The 20,225-nt window shown below is 46.5% G+C and overlaps 2 protein-coding genes across 2 annotated transcripts; one reads left to right on the top strand and one right to left on the bottom strand.

Moving 5' to 3' along the window:
• Window positions 1-634: 634 nt before the first annotated feature.
• PLA2G1B (phospholipase A2 group IB) lies at window positions 635-2,504 on the top strand. The gene is made up of 4 exons (XM_009809764.1): window positions 635-668; window positions 755-914; window positions 1,651-1,778; window positions 2,383-2,504. Exons 1-4 carry the CDS (start codon window positions 635-637, stop codon window positions 2,502-2,504), a joined length of 444 nt encoding a protein of 147 aa, XP_009808066.1.
• A 10,263-nt stretch (window positions 2,505-12,767) lies between these two features.
• Window positions 12,768-19,462, bottom strand: SIRT4 (sirtuin 4). The gene is made up of 5 exons (XM_009819344.2): window positions 19,443-19,462; window positions 16,320-16,825; window positions 15,348-15,642; window positions 13,994-14,196; window positions 12,768-13,537 (listed from the first exon to the last, which is right to left on the bottom strand). The coding sequence occupies exons 2-4, from the start codon at window positions 16,817-16,819 to the stop codon at window positions 14,032-14,034; spliced, it is 960 nt and encodes a 319-aa protein (XP_009817646.2). The 5' UTR covers window positions 16,820-16,825; window positions 19,443-19,462; the 3' UTR covers window positions 12,768-13,537; window positions 13,994-14,031.
• Between the last annotated feature and the right edge of the window lie 763 nt (window positions 19,463-20,225).

Below are 20,225 nucleotides of genomic sequence, written 5' to 3'. Positions count from 1 at the left end.
GGTCATGTGAAAACAGACACTATTCCTTGTTTAAGCCAGATACAGAGGCTTTCCAGGTTGCTTGGCTCCTGGTTTTTGCCTAATAGTACCTATTCCTCCTCTACGGCTTCAAAGTAAAAAAACAGCTTGAATTTTTTTCAGTTCAGCTCATGCCACATGGCCATTTGGGGTGAGTGGATGACCTGTACCTTATTCTCTGAATTAGGCCAGAAGAATCCGTGGAGAGATACAGGATTAATGGTAAGTGGGATACCATAAAAAGAGGATGCCAGTATTAGTCAGATGGATATTAGTGTACCAGCAATTTCCAACATAACTATCACACTGCTACTATTTTTTAGTAGAGAGCCCTTAAAAATGTCCAGATCTTTCAGGCTGACTTCTAATAGTAGCATTAAAAGAATTTAATAGCAAAAATCCAGAGAGCAAATATTTGCCTTCCTGGCTTTCAGAGATTTAACTCCAGTGGCCTTCAACTAGTCATGTCACAACCTGCTGCCCACAGCCTCCGATGGAAGAAGTCTGAATTTAGTAACATAAACACTGACTTATCTCATAGCCACGTCAAGGTGAGCTTGTCGTATAAAGAGACGCATTTCCTTTAGCAGCAGTCTCTCTGTCAAGTCGTCCGAGAATGAAGTTCCTGGCCCTGCTTTTCCTGCTCTCTGGTGTGTTGGTGGCACTCACCCTGCCTCAGCATCCCCCCTGGACTGGTAACACCATGACTAACTCTAACCTTTGCATCTCTTCTCAGCGGGCACAGCCAGCCCTCCTGTCTCACCCAGGGCCGTGTGGGAGTTTCGCAGCATGATCAGATGCACCATCCCGGACAGCCATCCTCTGCTGGAATTTGCAGACTACGGCTGCTACTGCGGCTTGGGAGGCAGCGGGACACCAGTGGATGAGCTGGACAGGTTTATAAGACTCTGCTTTTACAAACCTCTTCCCTCGCTTGTGCGTTCACGGTTCTGCATGCCAGTTACATCTCAGCTGGCCCTGCCTATAAACGTTCACAAAACTCTCTGGCTGCTGTGAATGAAGCTTTCTCTCAAAGACCGATTCCAGGAAAAAAGGTTGTGCAGTATCATACCTTGATGCCCTATTACTAAGATAAAATACAATGCCAACAACTCCGTTTTCTGTGGCAGTTAGACTGCACTCATTCCAGCTTTTTTGTTTTGCAGAAGTGCTGTGCCAGCAGCCCGGACGCAGCTCTGAGCACACTGCCCAGGGCACGACCATCAGCGTGTGCAGGGCTGAGCTGCAAAATGCTAAGAAGTGGCTTGGGCAGTTTAGAGATCACACAAGACTGATAGCCAAAATGCAGTGAAATGTGTCAGGAGTTAGCTCTTCAGCTACCGGGCACTGACAGGGAGCAGAGGGTAAATGCTGTCTTTTGCTTTCCCTGTGCCCGATAGATAACTCTGTGGTGATGTTCCAGTAAGTATGTGTGTACCAGACACCTCTTGGACTGTTAGCTGGCAGAACCGTGTCCCTTTGAGTCCTTTGGGTTCGCTCTCTTACAACTGGGTATTTTTTTTGTTGTTGCTCAGTGCCTTATCAAAGCAGTACTAGTGTATATACGTGTCTTACAGGTCAGCTGAGTTTGCATTTCTGGTATTTTCTGACTTTTTCCTCCTTGTTTCCCAGGTGCTGTCAAGTACACGATAACTGCTACTCGCAGGCAAAGGAACTAGAATCATGCAGATTCCTCGTGGACAACCCCTACACAAAGCCATACACCTTCAGCTGTTCCCGCGGGCAGATAACGTGTAACGGTACGTCCACTTCCACACCACTCCACTTCAAACGCTACTCCAGTCTCCCTTCTGAAGGAACGGGGCCGCGTTACGCTCCCCGCCTCTGTGGCCAAAGGCGCGGTGCAAGTCCCTGCCGGGGCGCTGGTTGTTAGAAACTGGGCACCTGACACAGGCACTGGAGCACGTACTCTCCCTGTACCGCAGAATTTAAAGTTTATGGAAGATCTGTGGTATCGCAGTTCGCAGGGAAGCCTGTCCCCTCTTCAGGGGGTTGGGTCCCTGTGGTACTTTTCCGGGAGGCCCTTTCATGGCAGCGTTTAAGAGAGCGGCACGCTAACTGGGGGGAGTTCCGCGGCTTCCGCTGGACATCTCTAGCGTAACGGTGGAGCTTTCGTAAGGCTCTGGAACGGAGAGAAATAGCAGACAGGCTGGCAAACAGAACTGCGGGGAAGGAAGGAAGGAGCAAGGAGGCTGCTGGGCCGGAGCGCCCAGCTTTGAGGCCAGAGGGTTAGCGCGTACACCCCCGACATGACGGCAGCGGTGGAAGGGCTACACCCCGGCAGCAGAACTGCCTGCCCGAGTCACCGCCCTGCGGGGTCTGACCGCTCCTGCTCTCCCCCAGGCAAGAACAACGAGTGCGAGATGTTCATCTGCAACTGCGACCGCGCCGCTGCCCTCTGCTTCGCCAAGGCGCCCTACAACCCCGAGCACAGGAGGCTGGACACCGCCAAGTACTGCAGCTAGTCCTCCTCCCCCTGCCCCCCGGGGCGGCAGCAGGCCCGCGGCGGCCCGTCACTAATAAAGGCCTTGCAACGACCCCGCGCCTCCCGCCTCCTCCCTGCGCCGCGTGAGGGGAACGGCGGGCGGGCGGCGGGGGGGCCCCGCGCCGGGAGGGGAGGGGAGGCCACGCCCCCTGCGCCGTCAGTCCCTTGTGGAGCGTGCGGAGGCCACGCCCCCGCGTCCTTTGATTGGCCCTTGGAAGCGGCGGGGGCGGGGGCCGGGAGGGGAGGGGAGGGGAGGGGAGGCCCGCACGGCGCCGGCGCGAGGCCGCAGGCAGGTGCGTCCCGCCCCTCCCTGCCCTGAGGGCGCGGTCCCGCCCTCTCCCCTCAGGTGCCTGCGGCGCGAGGGAGGCCGTGGGGCAGGTCGTTCCCCTCTGGGTCGCCTCACGGCGGCCTTTCCCTCCCGGCCCTGCTGCCCTCCCGGTGAGCATGAAGGGGAGGCAGCGCTCCTGGGGCTGCCTGCGCGTTGGCTACAGCGCAGCTGACCCTCTTGTGGGTGTGTATCCCTCGGGGCATGGTCGCCTGAGGGGGTTGAGCCATTTGTCTGGCTCTTCACTGCTCCGAGAGACCCATATGGGCTTACCCTGGGGAGGCCTTCTGCCTTAGTGCTGTTCCTGGTCTGGAGCTGTAGGGGATGAGGTAACGCTGGCCTGGAAGTCGGGGTGGGGGGGGGCAGGGAGCCCCTCTGAGGGACAGAATGGTCCCCAGTTTTCCTCTCCTGAGAAAGTCCTGCACCAAAGCTTCCACCCAGACTCGGTGCTATCACCCTACAGCGGCAGTTTTACTGGCAGAGGCTTTCAAGAGGGTGCTGATGAGCTGTGGCAGTGGCTGCTTAGGCCTGTTTGCTGACAGCAGGAGAAAGGCTCCAGTTCATCACCAGAAAATAGCTCTCTTGCCTCCACCAGCCGGAGAAGAGCATCCAGCCTGCCCCGTCATCTTTGATCAGGTACAGAATGGAGATCTTGGATGAGTTTGACAAGGAGTATCCCCTCAGTATATCATTTTGCAGGCTGATTTCCTTAGAGGACTTTGAGGAACAGTCTGTGTCCTACACTCAGCAATGCCTGCACGCACTGTGCTCAAACATGGGGCAGAACCCAAGGACCTGCGAGAGGGCTCTGAGAAAGCAGAAACAGATGGAGAAGGAAGAAGCTGGCTTGATATCTTATTTGAAGGTACTTGCAATGCCTTCCCAGTGAAGGTCACTGGATCTTTGAGATAGGATGATGAATTGCATTTTGTTCTTTTTTGTAAAAAAAAAAAAAAAAAAAAAAAAGTGTGTGTGTGTTTCAGCCAGATCCTCCATCTTAAGGTGGATCGAGTCCTAGTTTTATACCAATATTTGTTCCTTATTTTTCCTTGTGTGTTTGTGTACATGAATTTTCTGGAAATTGAGCTCTTGGGGTCCTCCACAGAAATCCTGAGGATCCTGGATGCACTCCCATCATATGGCTAAGATGAATCATTCCTAGGGCTGGAAGTGCAAGATGAGGTCTCCTGTCCTCACACTCTAGCTTTGATTTGGAAATTATTGTTTGTAGAGCAGTAAAGGTCCTAAGTAAATGTTACTGAAATCCCTTTGTAGTGATAAATGATAAATCCCGTTGTAGAGAAAAAAAGTAAAATACCATGACTATCTAGAAGAAACACTGTACTTTTGAGCTATATCATCACAAGCAGGGAAGAGAGCTGGGGTGCAGTTGGAAGCATTTCAGAAATTTTTGGTATAAATTTTCCCTGTAGTAGGAACTCTCTAGATTTGTGGTGAGTAGTGTATCTACTCCCAGCATCCAGCATTTGGGGCATGCTAGCATTCCCTAGATAAACTCAAGGGACAGATGAAGGCGCCAATTCATTCTGTATCTGTCTTAACTCCATACAGTTTTTTATAAGCCTGCACTTGTGTTTGGTCCCTTGATCACGCTTCTCATTTACATGCTGCTTTGGTGCTGTGAAAGACCTAACAGTAAATTTAAACAGCCCCCTGAGTGAGCCCAATATATAGGGAATCTTCCCACATAATGTGAAGTGGCATGCCCTAGGCAATGGCAGAGGCAGGAGGGGGTTGAAGGGGTTGTGCTGTTGTGAAGTAACTTTTTAGGGCTTTGAGGAACATTGTGGAAAGCAGAGTCTAAGAGCAGGCCGGTATTGCTTGGACTGACTTACTGCCAGCTTATGGGGAGTACAGAGAGTACTTCTGCCGTGCCGGTCTGTATTTCTGTTCCAAGATCAGAAACAGAGTACCTGAAACAAGGTATCCCTGTGCTCAGCAAGCATGGGAGTTCTGAAGCCCTACACAACACTGCAGCCGTTGCAGCTGGCATGTGAGATGCTGGAGGGATGGTGGCTCTGTGGGCTTACGCTGCGGAAGTGAAGTCTCAGCATCTTATCTTCCTTTTCTCTATTGTTGTTTTCAAGGCCAAGATTTTTTGGGCTCTGCAGGAAGAGCTGAATTACTCTAACTATATGGGCATTGCGGAGATGAAAGAGAAAGTACTCCAGCTGAGACGAGACATGCAGAGAGCGAACAGCTATGCTTGTGGTAATGACTGTGTTTCAGTTTGGGCTGGAGACCAATACTGGACAGTTGTACTGTTGCTCTTCCTCTCAGGCTCAGCTTTTCTTCCTCTGTGCCACTGTCTAGTTAGTGATGCAGAAGGGAGAGAGTGCAGGATGTGGTAACTGGTTATCTTTCCTTAGTGGGAAGGGAGAGGACAGGGGGCTGCACACAGAATTGCAGGTATCATCTGTATCTGGAACAGTGGTTTTAAACCCCAGCTGGCTTGACTCTGCCTTTCACCTTCCTAGAGCAGTTTTGTTGTGATCATTCAGGAAAGATCTCAGAGAGAATAGTGGTACTGTTTATCTACCATCTCTTTCATGCTTTTTCTCAGCAGACCTCAGAATACCTTACGAAAAGGTGTGGGCCACAGTATTATGCCTATTACATTATGGAAAACAGATGCAGAGAGGCGAAGTGGCTTTCTGAATGTCACAGTGTGACTCCTGGATTGATCAAAGGACTGAGAATTCACTCTGGTCTCATCCTTCCAAGCCCTAGTGCTCTGTCCCCTGGACAACACTACCAAAGCTTTCCTTTTTGCTTTGAATCTGCTGTGTGCCTGTTGGCTATCCTGTTGCCACTGGGGCTGGCTGCCCCAGAAAATAAGAGACATAAAGAATATGCATCTTTTGGAGCAGAAATGTCTGTTAGAATAGATCGGGGAAACATTTCTGAGTAATTAATATCCGGCATTTCAAAAGCACCTTTTACTGCCAGAGTGTTCCACAGACAAGATACAGAAAACAATACCTTCAGTGAAGGCTATTGCAAACCCTTCCCATTTAATAAAAACTATTGCTTTTACTTTCTTTTCAGAGTGAGAACTTACTGTTGTTGAAGTCAGTATCAAAACGCCCACAAGTTAGAGGAGGAACTGAGGTCCTTATTTGATATTTGCTGCTCTGGCTCCAAGCTGCATGTCTGATTTTTTTTGTTTCCAGGCCATATAGTGGGTGTATATAGGCCTGTACAGAAGTTAGACAATTATTCCTATTCAGCACTGACTGCTTCCTGCAGTTTGGTGTCAGTGGGGGCAAGGCCCTTATGGAGCAATAAATCAGATCCTGTGTGGTTCATATGCCAGCTGTTGCAGAGCTGCTTTTCCCTGCTTCTCTCTCTTCTCTGCGGACTGTTGAAGGTCCCTCCCCACTCCCTCGGCTGGCTGAGCTCCTGTGGTGTGTTTCCTTGGCCTCCATCTCCTTGGACACCACCTGTGTGCCCTGATGTGAGGAACTGCACAACTTACGCTGTGTGTACAACACCAAAAATCACCTGTAGCCCACCAAGCTGTAGTTTGGGAGTAGCCAACCCTGCTAGGCACAGAGGAATCTGTAATATGCAGAAATCCTGCAAAGCCAGTCACTCTGCTCTGCTGCTATCAACTGAAATAACCAGCCATTAAAGAGAGCACTTGGCAAACTCTGCCGTGTGTTGGATCTGCATGGCTGGGCCTATTGGTGGGATTCTAAAGTCCTTGCTGTTGGCATAGGAATGGGGACCCATATATGTCTCTTAGGTCACCCTCTCTTACCCTATTTCATTGTGGAGAGTGGCCCTTGGAAAGGCAGAGGTAGTTGGAGATCTGAACAAGGCTCAGAATACTTTTTTTCATGGTAATTTTGAGAGACCAGTGATTGGCTATTGAGGACCAGAAGACAAAAACTTCACCTAGCTTGTCTCTGATGGTTTCAGTGACTTTCTGGACTGCAGTTAGACTGCTTATGTCTATTAAAACATGCCTGGCAAAACTTGCTCCCAGAGCCAGATACTGTTTTGCCACCTGGAGAGAAAAGAGCAGGTTCAATACTACTTTATACAAATCTGGTGTTTCTGCTATGGCAGAGTACAGAGGACAGCATGCAATTTATCCTAGCTAAATAGATGGGAGAAGTGTTTTTAAGATAACATGAAGAGAACTGAATATAGGTTGAGAGTGTTACAAGTGAGGGAGCAGAGGTAATGGCTTGCAACAGTGTGTACAAGGATGGGTCTCCAACCTGACTTCCTAGATGTGAGGGCTTGCTGAGCAAATGCTTAGATGCTCAGCTGTCTGTGCTCCATTGAGCTGAACTGCATACTTCTGTTTAGAAAGAACCTAAATGTTCAGTTCATTTAATTGCTCTGTCACGCAGCCTTACCTCCTTGAACTGCTGTTGTCTCTTGGCAGTGAGGATGAGGTGAACTCGTAGGCTACGTGTTTCCTCTTCCCTGTGCTTTAATCTGCGACTAGCACATGCTTCCCCTGCACCATATCTGCATAGGGAAGGTGGGTAAAAGGCTGTTAAGAGGGACTTCTGCTCCCTTCCCCAATACACCAAGCAGTAGTGTTGCTGCAGGGACCAGTAGCACAACTACTGCTGACTCCAGTTCTTCTGCATCCCGATAGTATGACCCATAAAAGGAGGGCAAGGCCGCCTCTGTCTGTTGTGGGCAGTTATACCTCCTTCCCTATAAAGTGGCTGAGATGATTCATCTGCTAAATGCTGCGTGCAAGCACCATCTTGTTTTTGTAACTGCGAAGTAGTGGTATTGTGGGTTTGGTAACAGCCTAAGAGTATTTAGTAGACTACTTCAGGAGAGGGTTGAGTGTAATAGGACAAGCTGGAGAGAGAAAGGCCCCGCAGTGTTATCCGGTCCTGGTCACTGGAGGGAGGAGTGGTTCAGCCCGCGCCTTTCTGAAATGCCCCTTCCGCTTTGCTTGCTGCCCCAAATGTTTCTCGCCATGGGAACTGCCAGTGTGACTTGCAGAAGGAGCTCAGTGAAAGCACCGGAAAGGTGGCTGGCGTTCTGTGGTCTTTTTTAGAAGATACTACCCCAGATCAACTGGTTTGCTGCTGGATACAGTATTGTATGTCCCTCTTATTTTTAATCACCACCCAAGCAGAAACCGCTTGCTGCAACTGCAAGTTTCTATAGGAGAAACATATTCACTTGCTTTGCAAGACATCTGATTTATCTTTCATTTTGCAGGGCATCACTAAAACTTGTTTCCTGGATTTTTTTGGGTGGTTTTCATAAGCCACGAGCTCCATGTTTCATCACCCCTTTTAAAACAAGCTTTCCTCTTTGATCAGCTTTTCACAGCTCCAAATTTCCCTCTGCCTGAAAGGGCCAATCACCATAAATCTGGCAGAGCTTTAGGAATTGTCTTCAACCCATTTGGCTGTGTGCAACTCAATAAATGGAGGTTATTATTCCCCTTCATGCTAAGCTGTGAAAACGCATCAAAAAGCATTTGCTTCTTGTCTCAGCTCCAATGCTGTTTTCTCCAAGCAACAAAGGGACTCATCTTAGTGAGAAGGCAGCCTTAATCCCACTTATGTGATAGCCTCAATTTCCTGAGGATCCTCCAGCTTTCCTTACCTGCAGGCACAGCTTCCTTATTGCAGTAGTATTAGGTGCACAGAGAGACGAGGAGTCTCGCTGCAGCTGTGGTCAGTTCTGTGCACAGGAGTCGATTGTTAAACCCAATTAAGTTCTGTCATGCCAAGTGCTAAATAGGGGAGGGTCATAATCTGATTTTTGTCATATGCCACCTGCTTGAGTGAGGAGCTGAGCACTGCTGCCCTCCCACCAGCAGTGATTTGTGTCAGACTATGAACTCTAGGGCACAGATTGAGTTGTTGCAGATATTCAGTCTTTAGTATTACAGAGTCCAGTTGGATTTTCTTCTCCTTGGCCCTTGCCAATGTGAAGATGTGGGATCATGCTGGAAATCTGGGTGCAGCATGTGTCTAAATCTTTCTATGCATTTTTTTTTGCAAGTGTCTTCTGATAAAGGAATAGCAGAATGTCCCAGAAATCCTCTTCTATTAGCAAAAAGGCACCATCTCTGATTTGCATATGCTGAAGCTGCATATGTTGTCTGGGTCTCGGCAAGGGCAAGCAGAATTTAGGTCATTCACTCAAAACTGCTCTCCTGTAGTGTGTAAAAGTCACAGCTCTATATTGTGAGGCCCTCTAACACAAGATACTTTTTCCTTCTTTTTTTCTTTCCCCCCTCTCCTCTTATTTTCAGCCTTAGTAGTTGTTACCTGCTTGCCTAATTGTCCTGTCAGGGTGAGTGGGTATGAATTTCTTATTGTCCATCTGTGTCTCCTGCATGATTTCCTGAATCTATCAGGACTTGGGTGCATAGGTGACAGAGCACTCAGCTGTGCAGCCCCTGTTGGGGACCCTTGCAGTTAGAAAAGCTCACAGAACCAATAGGATTGGAAGAAAAGGATTAATGGGCTCGCGTGGTGTTATTCCAAACGCATCATCTGCCTCTTTTTTAAGGCTCCAACCAAACAAATCAAAGCTGTTTAACAGCCCATGTACCAGAATTTCCTGTCCCTACAGAAAGAAAGCATCAGCCAGGAGGAATCTGGCATCTAAAATATATTTTCACAGTATCTATCAGTGATGAAAATGGCCAGACCAGTAGGACTGGAGAGGCAAAGTCCTCTATCGTAAATTTACTCTCTTACCACTATTATCTTTTCTGTAATCTAAAACCACAATTGCTAAGGCCAAATTAATTCAGATCTCAAAAACCCTGCACTGAGACACCATAGAGAATGGCTGGGTGTAATAATAAGAAATTCTGACTTCGGGCATTTGGCTGAGACCCTCCCATTCCTTTCCCATTGACTCTAGACAGCCTCCTAAGACTGTTGCTTTCAGTTGCTGTTTACCTGGGGCTGCCCTGGGACAGGTTATGTGAGAGGAAGACTCCATCTGTCCTGCCCAAGCCCCAGGTTTTGAATGAATAGACTGAGGAAATCAGTAGGTTGGCACTGGTTTGAAATACTTTTTTTTTTTCCTCCTCACAGCTGCAAAGACTGGGAAAGGGCAACATCCAAGGCAGTCACAGGGGAAGAAGCACACTCTAGAAGGTAGATTTAGTTGCCTTCACTCCAAGGTTCCTGAACCTCCTAAGTTCACCATGGCCAGGGTCTTCGGTCCTTTTCCAGAAGTCGTGAATAAGCAGGTTTGTGAGTAGGAGCAATCTGACTGTAAGATGTGGGAGGCTGCACTTGCACCATACCCACCAGGCACGAGTCCTCTGGGTCACCTGCAGTCTGTGCTGCCCTCACTGGAGCACAGTGTGTGAAATATCTTCCTCAGGCTGCAGGACTTGATTATAAAGTTTGCTCTGAAAATTTGCCCAGAAACAAAAGATAAGATTTGCCAAATAGGAAGTAGTTTTTATTTGCTTTGGGTAAGTCCAACCCCACTTTCAGAGGAGCGGCAGAAAAATCCATTATAAGGCACTCTCAGCTCCTCTATCCAAACCTCAAGAGCTTGTCCTGGTAGGAACAGCTGTAAGAAAAAGGGAAGAGCATAAGCTGTTATTCAGCTGCTAATTTCATGGTAAAAAACCTGTCCTTGTGCTGTTGTCTGATGTGTACTTTTGCCACCCATAGGCGGACAGAGCTACGACTTCAAGCCCTGATCTAAAATACTGGTGGACTGGTCTAACAACAGTGAGCCAGAAAAGGTAGGAGAGGATTGAATCATGTGGAGGATAAAGCTGGCTTAAGGCAAACAAGGCAGATAGAAAGGATCTGCATTTCTGCCTGGTGATGGTGGACGAGAACACTGCTCAGGCTCTGTAGCACTCTTTTTTTTGTTAGTTTCAGCCAGTAACACAAAGATTACTGTCCTTTTGTTTAATCTTTTAGGAACAGTATTTCTCCCCCTTTTAAAACCCTCCTCCCTTGCAAATTCTGCATAGGCTGAGAGGATAAAGCTGAACACTAAGTCAGTTCTTTTACTGAGTCAGTTGTTTTCCCACAGCATGGCTAATTTGCATCCTATAGTGCTCAACCCTCAAGGTTTCTATAACTCCCTCTAGGCTGGTAACTACATCAGTAAGCTGAGAAACACGAATTTCTCAGGATAGGTCTTTGCTAGCTACCTGCAATGACATAGTTATCTTCTGATAGCTGCTATCTCTCTGCACTGCATCTTCCCACAAAAATAGTCCCCAAGGAGTGAAAGGGGAAGGTGTCAATCAGCATCAGAGTGATGCAGGTCTGGCTTTTGGTGTAGGAACTTTAGGCTTTCTCTGGCATTTCTCAGTTGAGTGAACTTACTTCTCAGTGGTGTCTTGGGGAACATATTAAGAGGTGAAGTCCTCTGATCCTGCTCTAAAAGAAGTCAATGTTATTGGTGCTGGATCAGCTAGGCAGAAAACAAAAAAGGAACTCCTCCATCTCAGCCTCATATACTTATTGTATATATGCTTATTAACATACAGTAACAAACCATGCACAGGAAATTTACTGTAATGTTCATTTACTGTAAGTCATTGTCCTAGTAATTTAAAAATGTATAGTGCAATCAGTGAAGGGTCAGGTTAACATGATTCATTTATCAGTGACGCTGAAGAGACACACTGACTCCTCCTCTCCCATAGGCTCAGCTGCTGAACAGGGGAAGAGGCAGGGATAGATGTGGGAGGTTTAGTTACCGGTCACGTTGCTAAAGCCAAGTTCTCAATGGAAATGTTTTCTTGTTTTCAGCTTTTTGGCAATGCTCCCACACCTTCTCAAAATGCTGGCTCTACTGGCACTAAACCTGCAGCCTCTGTTTTTAACACACCTATGTCCTCCAAGTTTCAAGGTGGTGCAGAAGATGACACGGATAGTGAGAAACCCAGCCCCAGTTCCTCTGCTAAGGAGGCATAAATGTCTCTTCTTACATGGAAAAACATATGCAAATAAACTCTCTGTGCAAGCTCCCTGGCTGTATGTGGAGAGTCTGCTATGCCTTAGCAATGATTTCTGCAAGAGCTTTGGTTAGCAGGACAACTGTACTATGCTAAAGATGGAGTGACATCTGTGAGCTTTCTTCACTGCCAAACAGCAGATAACTAACTCACTGGAAAGTCTCCACTAAATGAGAGCAGAATGCAGGTAGGGGTCCTGAACTTATCTCATTCAGCTTCTAAGTGTAGCCATCTCTCCTCTGGCCCATAATAGCCAAATCTTGAAACATGTTAAGTATCTTAATTCCTTCTACCTTCTGCAGAAATTGGGTGCCTAAGTAGCCCTTAGCTTCTGTGCTTTACTTGCTCCGGCCTAGCATGGATTTGAATCAACAACGAAGCAAAAAAGAACTTTGTATCATGTGGTCGGTTGTCCTTGCTTTGCTACTTGACCTTTTAGCAGATGACTCTGGCATCCTTGCTTCCAACTCCTTGTTACAGTTCTTGTCAAAATATTAATGCAGGACACGTTATGTGGAGAGTAGGACTGGGGCATTTGGAAGACCCCAACAATTAATCTCCCTCATAGCCAGAAGGGGAGCGGTAGATTCATGCAGAAGGTCGGGTCAAAAATTTAGTGTTCTAGTCTGGGAAAGATTCTGTCTTTTACTCCATAAATGGTTTAATATGTCTTACGTTACCACCCTAAGGATCAACAAAAAAATGGTTACCCAGTAGTGATGGATCTTCTGTTAGGAGTGTGGAAAATTACATCTATTAATAGCTTGAGATTACCTCCTGAGGGAGACCTATTGTACAGATTTAATTGTATTTCTCTCTTAATTAATCAGCTGTTAATAATTACATCCTGCATTTTTGCAATGGAAAAAATGAATCTAAACTGGCTATGGAGACTGTACTTAAATAAATCATACAAGGGAGAGGAAATTACAATGCAAATCGTATCAGTCTTGTAAACAATTTTAATTCACTACTTAGCCACTCATTAATTAAATAACATCTTCAAAAATGCATTCTGGAAAACGTAGCAGCCACACTGAGAGCAGTGCTGGTCAGATTAGCTTAAAGTAACTCCTCTGGCATCTCAACAATACATAATTTTAAAAGGTTCAGATAGTAAGCAGTTTAGCTTCTCAATTGATGGTTGAGAGAAATGCTGACTTCCCCTCCTTGCTGGAAGACATCAGCCTTATAGTCTGTGCTTTCAAATAATCTCTTACAAGAGCAGTATTCTTGTTCAACTTCTATTTTGAACCTTTTTTTTTTTTAAATGACAACTACAGTTCCTCTTGCGTCCTTTTCCTCTTCGCACACTCCACAGTTGCCTGCTAGTGATATTGGATCCTCCAGCAGATACTGTGGTTTTCCACATCGCCTTCCTGTGCTATAGCTTCAAGTTACTCGGTCAAAATCCCTATCCCTCATTCTTCTCTGGGGACAATTATAAGAAAGGTATTTTGTTCTCAGATATGGTAGTCTGATTATCCTGTCTCGGTGAATGAAAAGGAAAGGCACTGTTTAAAATGGCAAGGTAAGGCAGAAAAGTACTTTTTTCATCATCATCCTGGTTCCTGGTAGGCAGAGATGGTTTCAATGGAGAAAACCGGCCAGGTTGACATGTGCGAGGCTTGCTGCCCTCTCCTGGTGTCATCAGGGGCCATGCATTGGATCTCATAGCTGCCTCTTAGATTGAGGTTTTCCCCTTTTGAGATGATGAGTCCTGCAGGTGTGGAGGGAAGAAGCTGCTTTATAGATGGAATTGATTATTTTAAACAGCAGTGTTTTCATCAGGATTAGCTGGATCAATTCAGCCAGGCACAGCTTTTGAATTGTCAGTTGCAAAGGCAACAGTGCCAATCAGGTTCTCTGAACCTGCAGATGATCCCCTGTAGTTTTCTGATTGTGACAAATCAATTGGAACTCAACACTGCTGAGCCTTCTGGCCACTCTTGCCCAGTTTTCTGGCAGCGTTAGCACTTAGCGTGCTTTTTTTTTTTATGACCATGGGAAACAGTATCATGGCCCATCAGAGCATACCAGTTATAGATGAAAATATATAGCCACGTTTTGGTGCACGTTGTGGGAACATATTTTTAGTCAGCACATCTCAGTCTCAGCATTTGATGGGAACCCATCTTCTTACCCTGTAAGGTGACTGACCAGGGAAGGTACTCACCTTGTAGAAATAATTTTACTCCTGATAGCTACTGAAGCTCAGCTTGTTGTGTCATGTGCAACAATCAAAGGCAGCAGCTCTCCACAGCGGGAATTCAGTTTTAAGGATGCAAAGTGATCTAACCTTGTGGGCCCAATGTTAAGGATCGCAATTGGCAGCTGCTTCTCCCGGGCAGCGAGAGCAAACCTGTAACCAGAGTATACCTGCAGGAATACCAGAAGACAAAATTACTGGCAGCTTAGGCAAAAGAAGAGCTACAGCAAGGAGTAAGGAAAGTAAAATAGTTGCTGTTGGCAGTGGGAAAAGGGGCTGTATGTACGTGCTGTGTTAGGCAACTGCACTTAATTCAGGCAGGAAATGTCTTCATTCAGGAGCGCACAGAAAAGAACAGCTTTTAACCTCTGTCATTTGCAGTTTCATAGAAACTGAAACTTCATAGTACATTGAAGGGAAATGTCCTTGTCTTTTAGCAAATGAAAGATTATTAGTTATTTATTAGTTATCATAGGTACTTAAATGCTTCTACTTTGATGGTTCTCATGTGGCCCAGCTTAGGCAGTACAAGAATGAACCTAAGGCATTTCAATCATTCCTGTACAAAGGATTATAAGCTTAAGAAGTGCAAGCTCAGGGAATTTGTCTCCAGTATCCTGAAGCCAAGAGAATCACAGTCAGGCAGCCTTGGCTTTGTCTCGTTCTGGGAGGCATTAGTTTTTTTAATGTAATAGAAGTTGTTCCTGGAAAAATTTCTCTTATACAAACTCTATTCCAAAAGCTTCCACAGGTTAAACAACAGGGGTTTCTAAACTACCTTATCTTATAGATAAGAGGCTAATAGAGAAAACACATTGTGATATAAAGGACAATCCTAAGCACCAACCAGAGATATTTCTGCTCTCTTCTTCAGAATTTAATTAGGAATTAGAGGTCCTAAAATCTGGTATTTCACACAGTGTGCCAGGAGGTCTAGAAAGCTGCCAAAGGCTAAAAAATTCAAGCAAAAAAATGTGGCGTGGTGATCTCTGCAGGACTGAATTGTATCAGGTATCTTGGCTTTATGGGCAACTGTGAACCTACAACATACTGATGGAGGAGGTAGCAGCGAGAGGTCTGAACGTGTGAATGCAGTTATTTATAGCAGCATGAAGTAGACTGGCAATAGAGTGACAGGGAAGCCCAAACAGGCCAACAGTGAAGCCAGATTCCAACCACAGTAAAAATAAAATACAAAGAAGCTCTGGAGTGGCTGTTTTGATCCACAACCAATTAGTAGTCCTAAACTGTGGGACCAAGGATTGTTGCAGGCAGAGTAGCACAGAAATAGGAATGTAGTGTGGGAGGAAGACCTACTTACCTGCATAGAAGATCCTGCCACCAGCATGGAGTCCGATTCTGCCAGACGTTGGTGCACAAAATTCACTTTTTCCCGGCTCACTGTGTCTCCAAAGAACGTCACGTCGGGCTTCAGGATTCCACCACATTTACGGCAGGCTGGGACTTGGAAATTACACACCTGCTCATCTGTCAGAAAGACATCCCCATCCGGAGCCACACCGAACGCTTCAGCTTTCCAAGTAGGATTCAGAGCTTCAAAGTGCTCCTGAAGCTCAGAGCGCAAGATCTGGTCTCCACAGGCCAGGCAGAAAACCCTGAAATTCAGAGCAAAGTCTTAAAGGAGAATTTCATGTCAGCTGAAGATCTGGAGCCTGTAAGTTGTTCCTTAGAAGGCCAGGAAGGTCTGTTGTCATTATCCACATTTATTTACCAAATAGTATAGGTTAAAGAGCTGTCTTTCTACCTCTGATTGTTGCTTTGTAGGAATGCTCTAGAGGAAGCGCTTTGAACCCTCCTTGCATCCTCTCTCCCCGTTTAGGCTGTGCTTTTTCATCTGGAAACTTTGGGTGATCAGACTGTGGTGGCCCCTTTCCAGTCTACTCATCCTGTACATTTCTGGCACTATCCACTCTGCTTAGCCCTGGATAAGCCTTGCATCCTCAGGATCCCCTTGTCCTCTTCACTATGAGGACATTTGCTGTAGCAAGGAAAGGGGAATTCTGACTGATGCAGGCTCCAAGGGAAATGGTCCAAATAATGCTCCTAAAAATGGAGTGGTGTTCATGTTTCTTAAATACTGTGCTGTGAACAGCACTGTTTTGTGATCTTTTTCTCCACCCCAGCCCAACAACACCTTTGAGTCTGTCATCTCCAGGAACATAGCATCGACATTTTGCCTCCTTTCTCAGCAGCTAACATTGCACCTGCTTGTCAGTCACCCTGAACGAGGGACCGCAGGATTAATCATCCTCCCTCTGACAACGGAGAGTACCTGTGTGTGCAGCCGTGCAATTCTGTCATGCGCTGGCTCCCGGCTTTGGTGTGAAGGGCATCCACGTTCTGGGTCACCAGCCAGTGCAGCTTCCCCAGCTTCTCCCAGTCTCTTAGTACCAGGTGTGCTGTGTTTGGCTGGTGGGAGGAGAACTGGGGCCAGCCCACAAAGTTCCTTGCCCAGTACCGCTGTCGGGCACTGGCACTACGAACAAACTCAGCGTGCTGGATGGGCCGTCTGTCTGTCCTGGCGTAGAGCCCGACACCTTCAGAGCGGTAATCTGGGATCCCTGATTCAGTTGAGATTCCAGCTCCAGTCATTACAAACAGCCTCTTGGAGTTGGAAACAAAGTGCTGCAGCTCCTCTACTTCCACAGGATCTGGGGGAAGACAGGCTGGCACGAAAGCCAAGTTTGGAGAGGTCCTGGATACAGAATGGGATCTGAAATGATGGGATCTGATGGCTCTGCAAACTCCTGACAGCTTCCTGGCAGAGAACATGTTCAGCTAAAAGCCAAGAGCAGAACACATGGCAGGTTAAAGAAAGCAAAGAGCATGTCCTTAATTCCATTTTCTTGGGATTCTCTGGATGCTGATAAGTATTCTTTGCTCTATTTTTCTTTTTAGTAAAGAAGCACAAATTACTTTGGAGATGTTAACTAAAGCACACCATCTGAGGACAGGGTTCATATGTCCCTTTCACAGAGGGCACCGCTGAGGGCTGCTGAAGGTACAAGGACAAAGTTAGCATCCCTGACTTGCATGATTCCTGCTCTTCTATTCTGGTGTGAAGGACGGCTGCCTAAGAGGACTTCCAAAGACCTGAGCATGCAAAGTCTTTCCCAGGTACGTGCAACAGGGTAGAGAAGAAATGGCAGGGAGGCCAAGCACCCCGCCCCAGAGACACTGGCTGGCTGCTTCCTCCCCAGCAGAGACCCTTGCTCTGCTTTCTTTAACATTCTGCCTGCTCCAAATCAGTCCTTTCTATTTACCCCACCCTTTGCATGTGTTGTGGGAGAGAAAAACAACCTTGAAATGTTGCTTTTTCAGGACAAAGGCCTTGACTGGAGTTACTCCTGTTTTTTTATAAAAACGTAACAGGCCTTGAAATGGGACTGAAGATGATTAGGACACTGCCTAAATGCCTCTGGCACCTCCTCCTTTGTGGGTGCCACCTCCCCAGAGTCAGTGAAGAGGTGGAGGGGCACTGCTTTGCTTCTCCAGCAGGAACAGGGGGCTTTGCTGAGAGAGAAGGGATCACCCAAATGTATGGGGGGCAGAAACAACTGCCTGGCAGGTAGGAATGGGAGTGATATCCTGCTTTAAGGGAGGAACGGCATGCCCAGCTGGGGACAGGCAGGATGGCTTTGCTGACACGTAGCCTGGAATTGTGTGCAGGACCTGTTGTGACAGAAGTGGATTGGTTTGGACCTTGATTTTGTCTGGTCTTCCTAGCAGTCTGTAGTTCTCCCTTCTCCATTTCACTATTTTATAACTATTTTTTCTGGGCCTTTCTATGGTTTTGCATTCAAAGTACAAAAAATTTTAAAAGAAACAGTACTGAGAATTGACTGTCTGGTATTTCTCCCTCCCACCATCTCCCTTAGCAAGGGGGCTTGTGTGAGATCTGGAAGATGGAGGAAGGACTTTAATTCCTGATAAAAGGGGATAATCTCTATAAAGAGTGATAGCAACAGGCCCTAGATAATGTGGGACACCTGGTTGCAGATTCATGCCACTCACACGTCTGTCCTCACCACCCAAAATTTCCGGGAGGACACCTAAGGGGCTGGGCCTCACTGGGAGTCCTCAGCTGCTGGTGTAGATCCCTTTCAGGTGTTACAGGCAGTGGTTTGAGGGAGGGCTCTGGGCAGCTTGTTAGCTGTCAAATGGTTAAAGCATGTGGGCAGTTTCATAAATGTTTTCATAAAAGTTTCATAAACTTGCAGTGCCTGTGAGATCTGTGGCAGCTCTGAGAAAGTCAGAGGTATTCAAGTGGTGAGCTTACTTGTGTAAAAGGCCGGCACCTAAGTACTTTTGATGACCTGTGCTTCAGTGCCTGGTTTTTAGATTCCTGCTGTGTCTAAATTGGTTTGCCTCAAGTCCCTGGTCCCCCTCAAGTACCAGTTCTTACAGTAAATGGAGCAATATTTAAATACATTTAAAGTTTGGGTGTTCAGCTCTAAGTATCATGATACTAAATTTTTGCTAGTGGCAAAGAGTAGATTTGTCTCGGTTAATCTCCAGTTCTCAAGGCTTTGCTTGCCATCAGTTGAATTACAGGGAAGACTGGACTTCCTCCATAGTCCTGAATTATTTTTTAAATCTAAGCAGTGGATTCTGTTTGCAATGATTTTTGCCTTGTTTTGTTGTTTAGCAGAAGTTGTGTTGGGCCTTCCTTCTGAAGAGGTTTAATTTTCCATACGAATTAATTAGAAGGGACAAAGTCTCCCAATAAACTGTAATTTGCTTTGAGAACAACTTCCGTCATGATGCTCCCCAAAGGCCGTTAAGCCAGTTTGACAGTATTTAAATTGCTTTAAGTGATGAAAATTCTCCATTCCTGTCCCTTATTATCAAAAGATCTCTCAGAAGGAAATGTTTCGGGGGGGAATGAAACGGAGATATAAAATGGGTTGGCCCACAAGAGAGAGAAGGCAACGGTAGGCCCAGCATTAAAAATAACAGATACATTTGAGAGCTGCTGTGAAGCGTAGTAAGTAGGACAATGTAGGAGAGAAACTTACAAAGGACAGAATATCTCCTGTGGAATGCAAAGCTGCTTTTAAAATGAAAGTGCTCAGATTAAAAAATAACTACTATACATAATAAGTGAAACTCTTTAAACGTACCTATCGAGATCCAAGGCTAGAGTTTGCTTTTAACAGACATCTGAGATGCTCCACAAGAATAGAAGTTTAAGGTAGAAGACAAAGAGGTTTCTAGAAATGCTTACAGGCCAGAAATTCAGAGGGACACCCACGTCATCCGAGTCTCTTTTGCTGTAATAATGACGGGGCGGGGGGGTGTGGTGGGGGTGTGGTGGGGGTGATGGTGGTAATAGTCGAACTGAGCACATGTAATGAAATAAGAGTGATAAGGCAAATAATGCCTGAAAACTTACCTTTCGTAATGCTGCCGTGCCCGACGGCGGAAGGAAAGGGCTGGCCTGCCGGAAGAGGAGTTTTCTGGGAAATATAGTCTTTGTGCTTAGGGCTTAATTCCTTCGTGAACTACAATTCCCATGCTTCAAAGAAGGAAAAAAGCCGGGTTCCTGGCACTGGTAAAGTCAAATTGAAAATGCTGAGAGCTTCATAGCTGCCCTCGAGGAAACATACAAGAATAAAATCAGATATGATTTGATACAAATGCGAGTAATAGCATTGATAAAATGCATTGTAGATGCTTGTCCTTATAAAAGCATGCATTGTCTTTTCACTGATGCTAACAGGTTTTCGTCTTAAAATGTGGCTGAACAAATAATGAAAGAAAAATCCCCTGAGGGCTGTTAAAGACATCTCTTCTAGATGAGGAATTCCCTGAGACCTAAGTTGTTGGAGGCTGTGGGAGTACGCCGGGCTGATATCTTCGCCCCGTTCTGGCACTCTTCCTTTGGTACCTACACTTGGTCCCAGGAGAGTTGCACCTGTCTGGCAGTCATGGTTAAGCACACTTGGGATGACAGGAAAAAGTTTTGGGAGAAAGATGTGGAAAGGGCCTGTGGCAACAAGGGCGGACAAATAATGAAATTCTGGTCCACTGCGGTGCAATTAGTGTGGCCAGATAAAACCCAAGAGGTCAGCATGGGACAAGTGATCTCTGTACAGCTTTCAGAGGAGGCATGGATGAAAAATGAGAGGGTGGCTGTTCCTTTGAGCTGGCTGGGCCTCTCCCAGGGCATAGTCAG

This window comes from Gavia stellata, chromosome 21 (genome assembly GCF_030936135.1).
Source record: "Gavia stellata isolate bGavSte3 chromosome 21, bGavSte3.hap2, whole genome shotgun sequence".
In the NCBI taxonomy this organism is placed as follows: Eukaryota; Metazoa; Chordata; class Aves; order Gaviiformes; family Gaviidae; genus Gavia; species Gavia stellata.
This window is presented reverse-complemented; position numbering and strand designations above follow the sequence as displayed.

What these genes read in the sequence shown, in the direction of transcription:
- PLA2G1B (XM_009809764.1), top strand. Translation starts at nt 635, where the DNA reads ATGAAGTTCCTGGCCCTGCTTTTCCTGCTCTCTG. An exon ending in CCTGCTTTTCCTGCTCTCTG is followed by an intron (nt 669 to 754) that starts GTGTGTTGGTGG and finishes ATCTCTTCTCAG; the next exon opens with CGGGCACAGCCAGCCCTCCT. An exon ending in CGGGCAGATAACGTGTAACG is followed by an intron (nt 1,779 to 2,382) that starts GTACGTCCACTT and finishes GCTCTCCCCCAG; the next exon opens with GCAAGAACAACGAGTGCGAG.
- SIRT4 (XM_009819344.2), bottom strand. Translation starts at nt 16,819, where the DNA reads ATGTTCTCTGCCAGGAAGCTGTCAGGAGTTTGCAGAGCCATCAGATCC. An exon ending in TTGCACGGCTGCACACACAG is followed by an intron (nt 15,643 to 16,319) that starts GTACTCTCCGTT and finishes TCTGAATTTCAG; the next exon opens with GGTTTTCTGCCTGGCCTGTG. An exon ending in TGGCAGGATCTTCTATGCAG is followed by an intron (nt 14,197 to 15,347) that starts GTAAGTAGGTCT and finishes GTATTCCTGCAG; the next exon opens with GTATACTCTGGTTACAGGTT.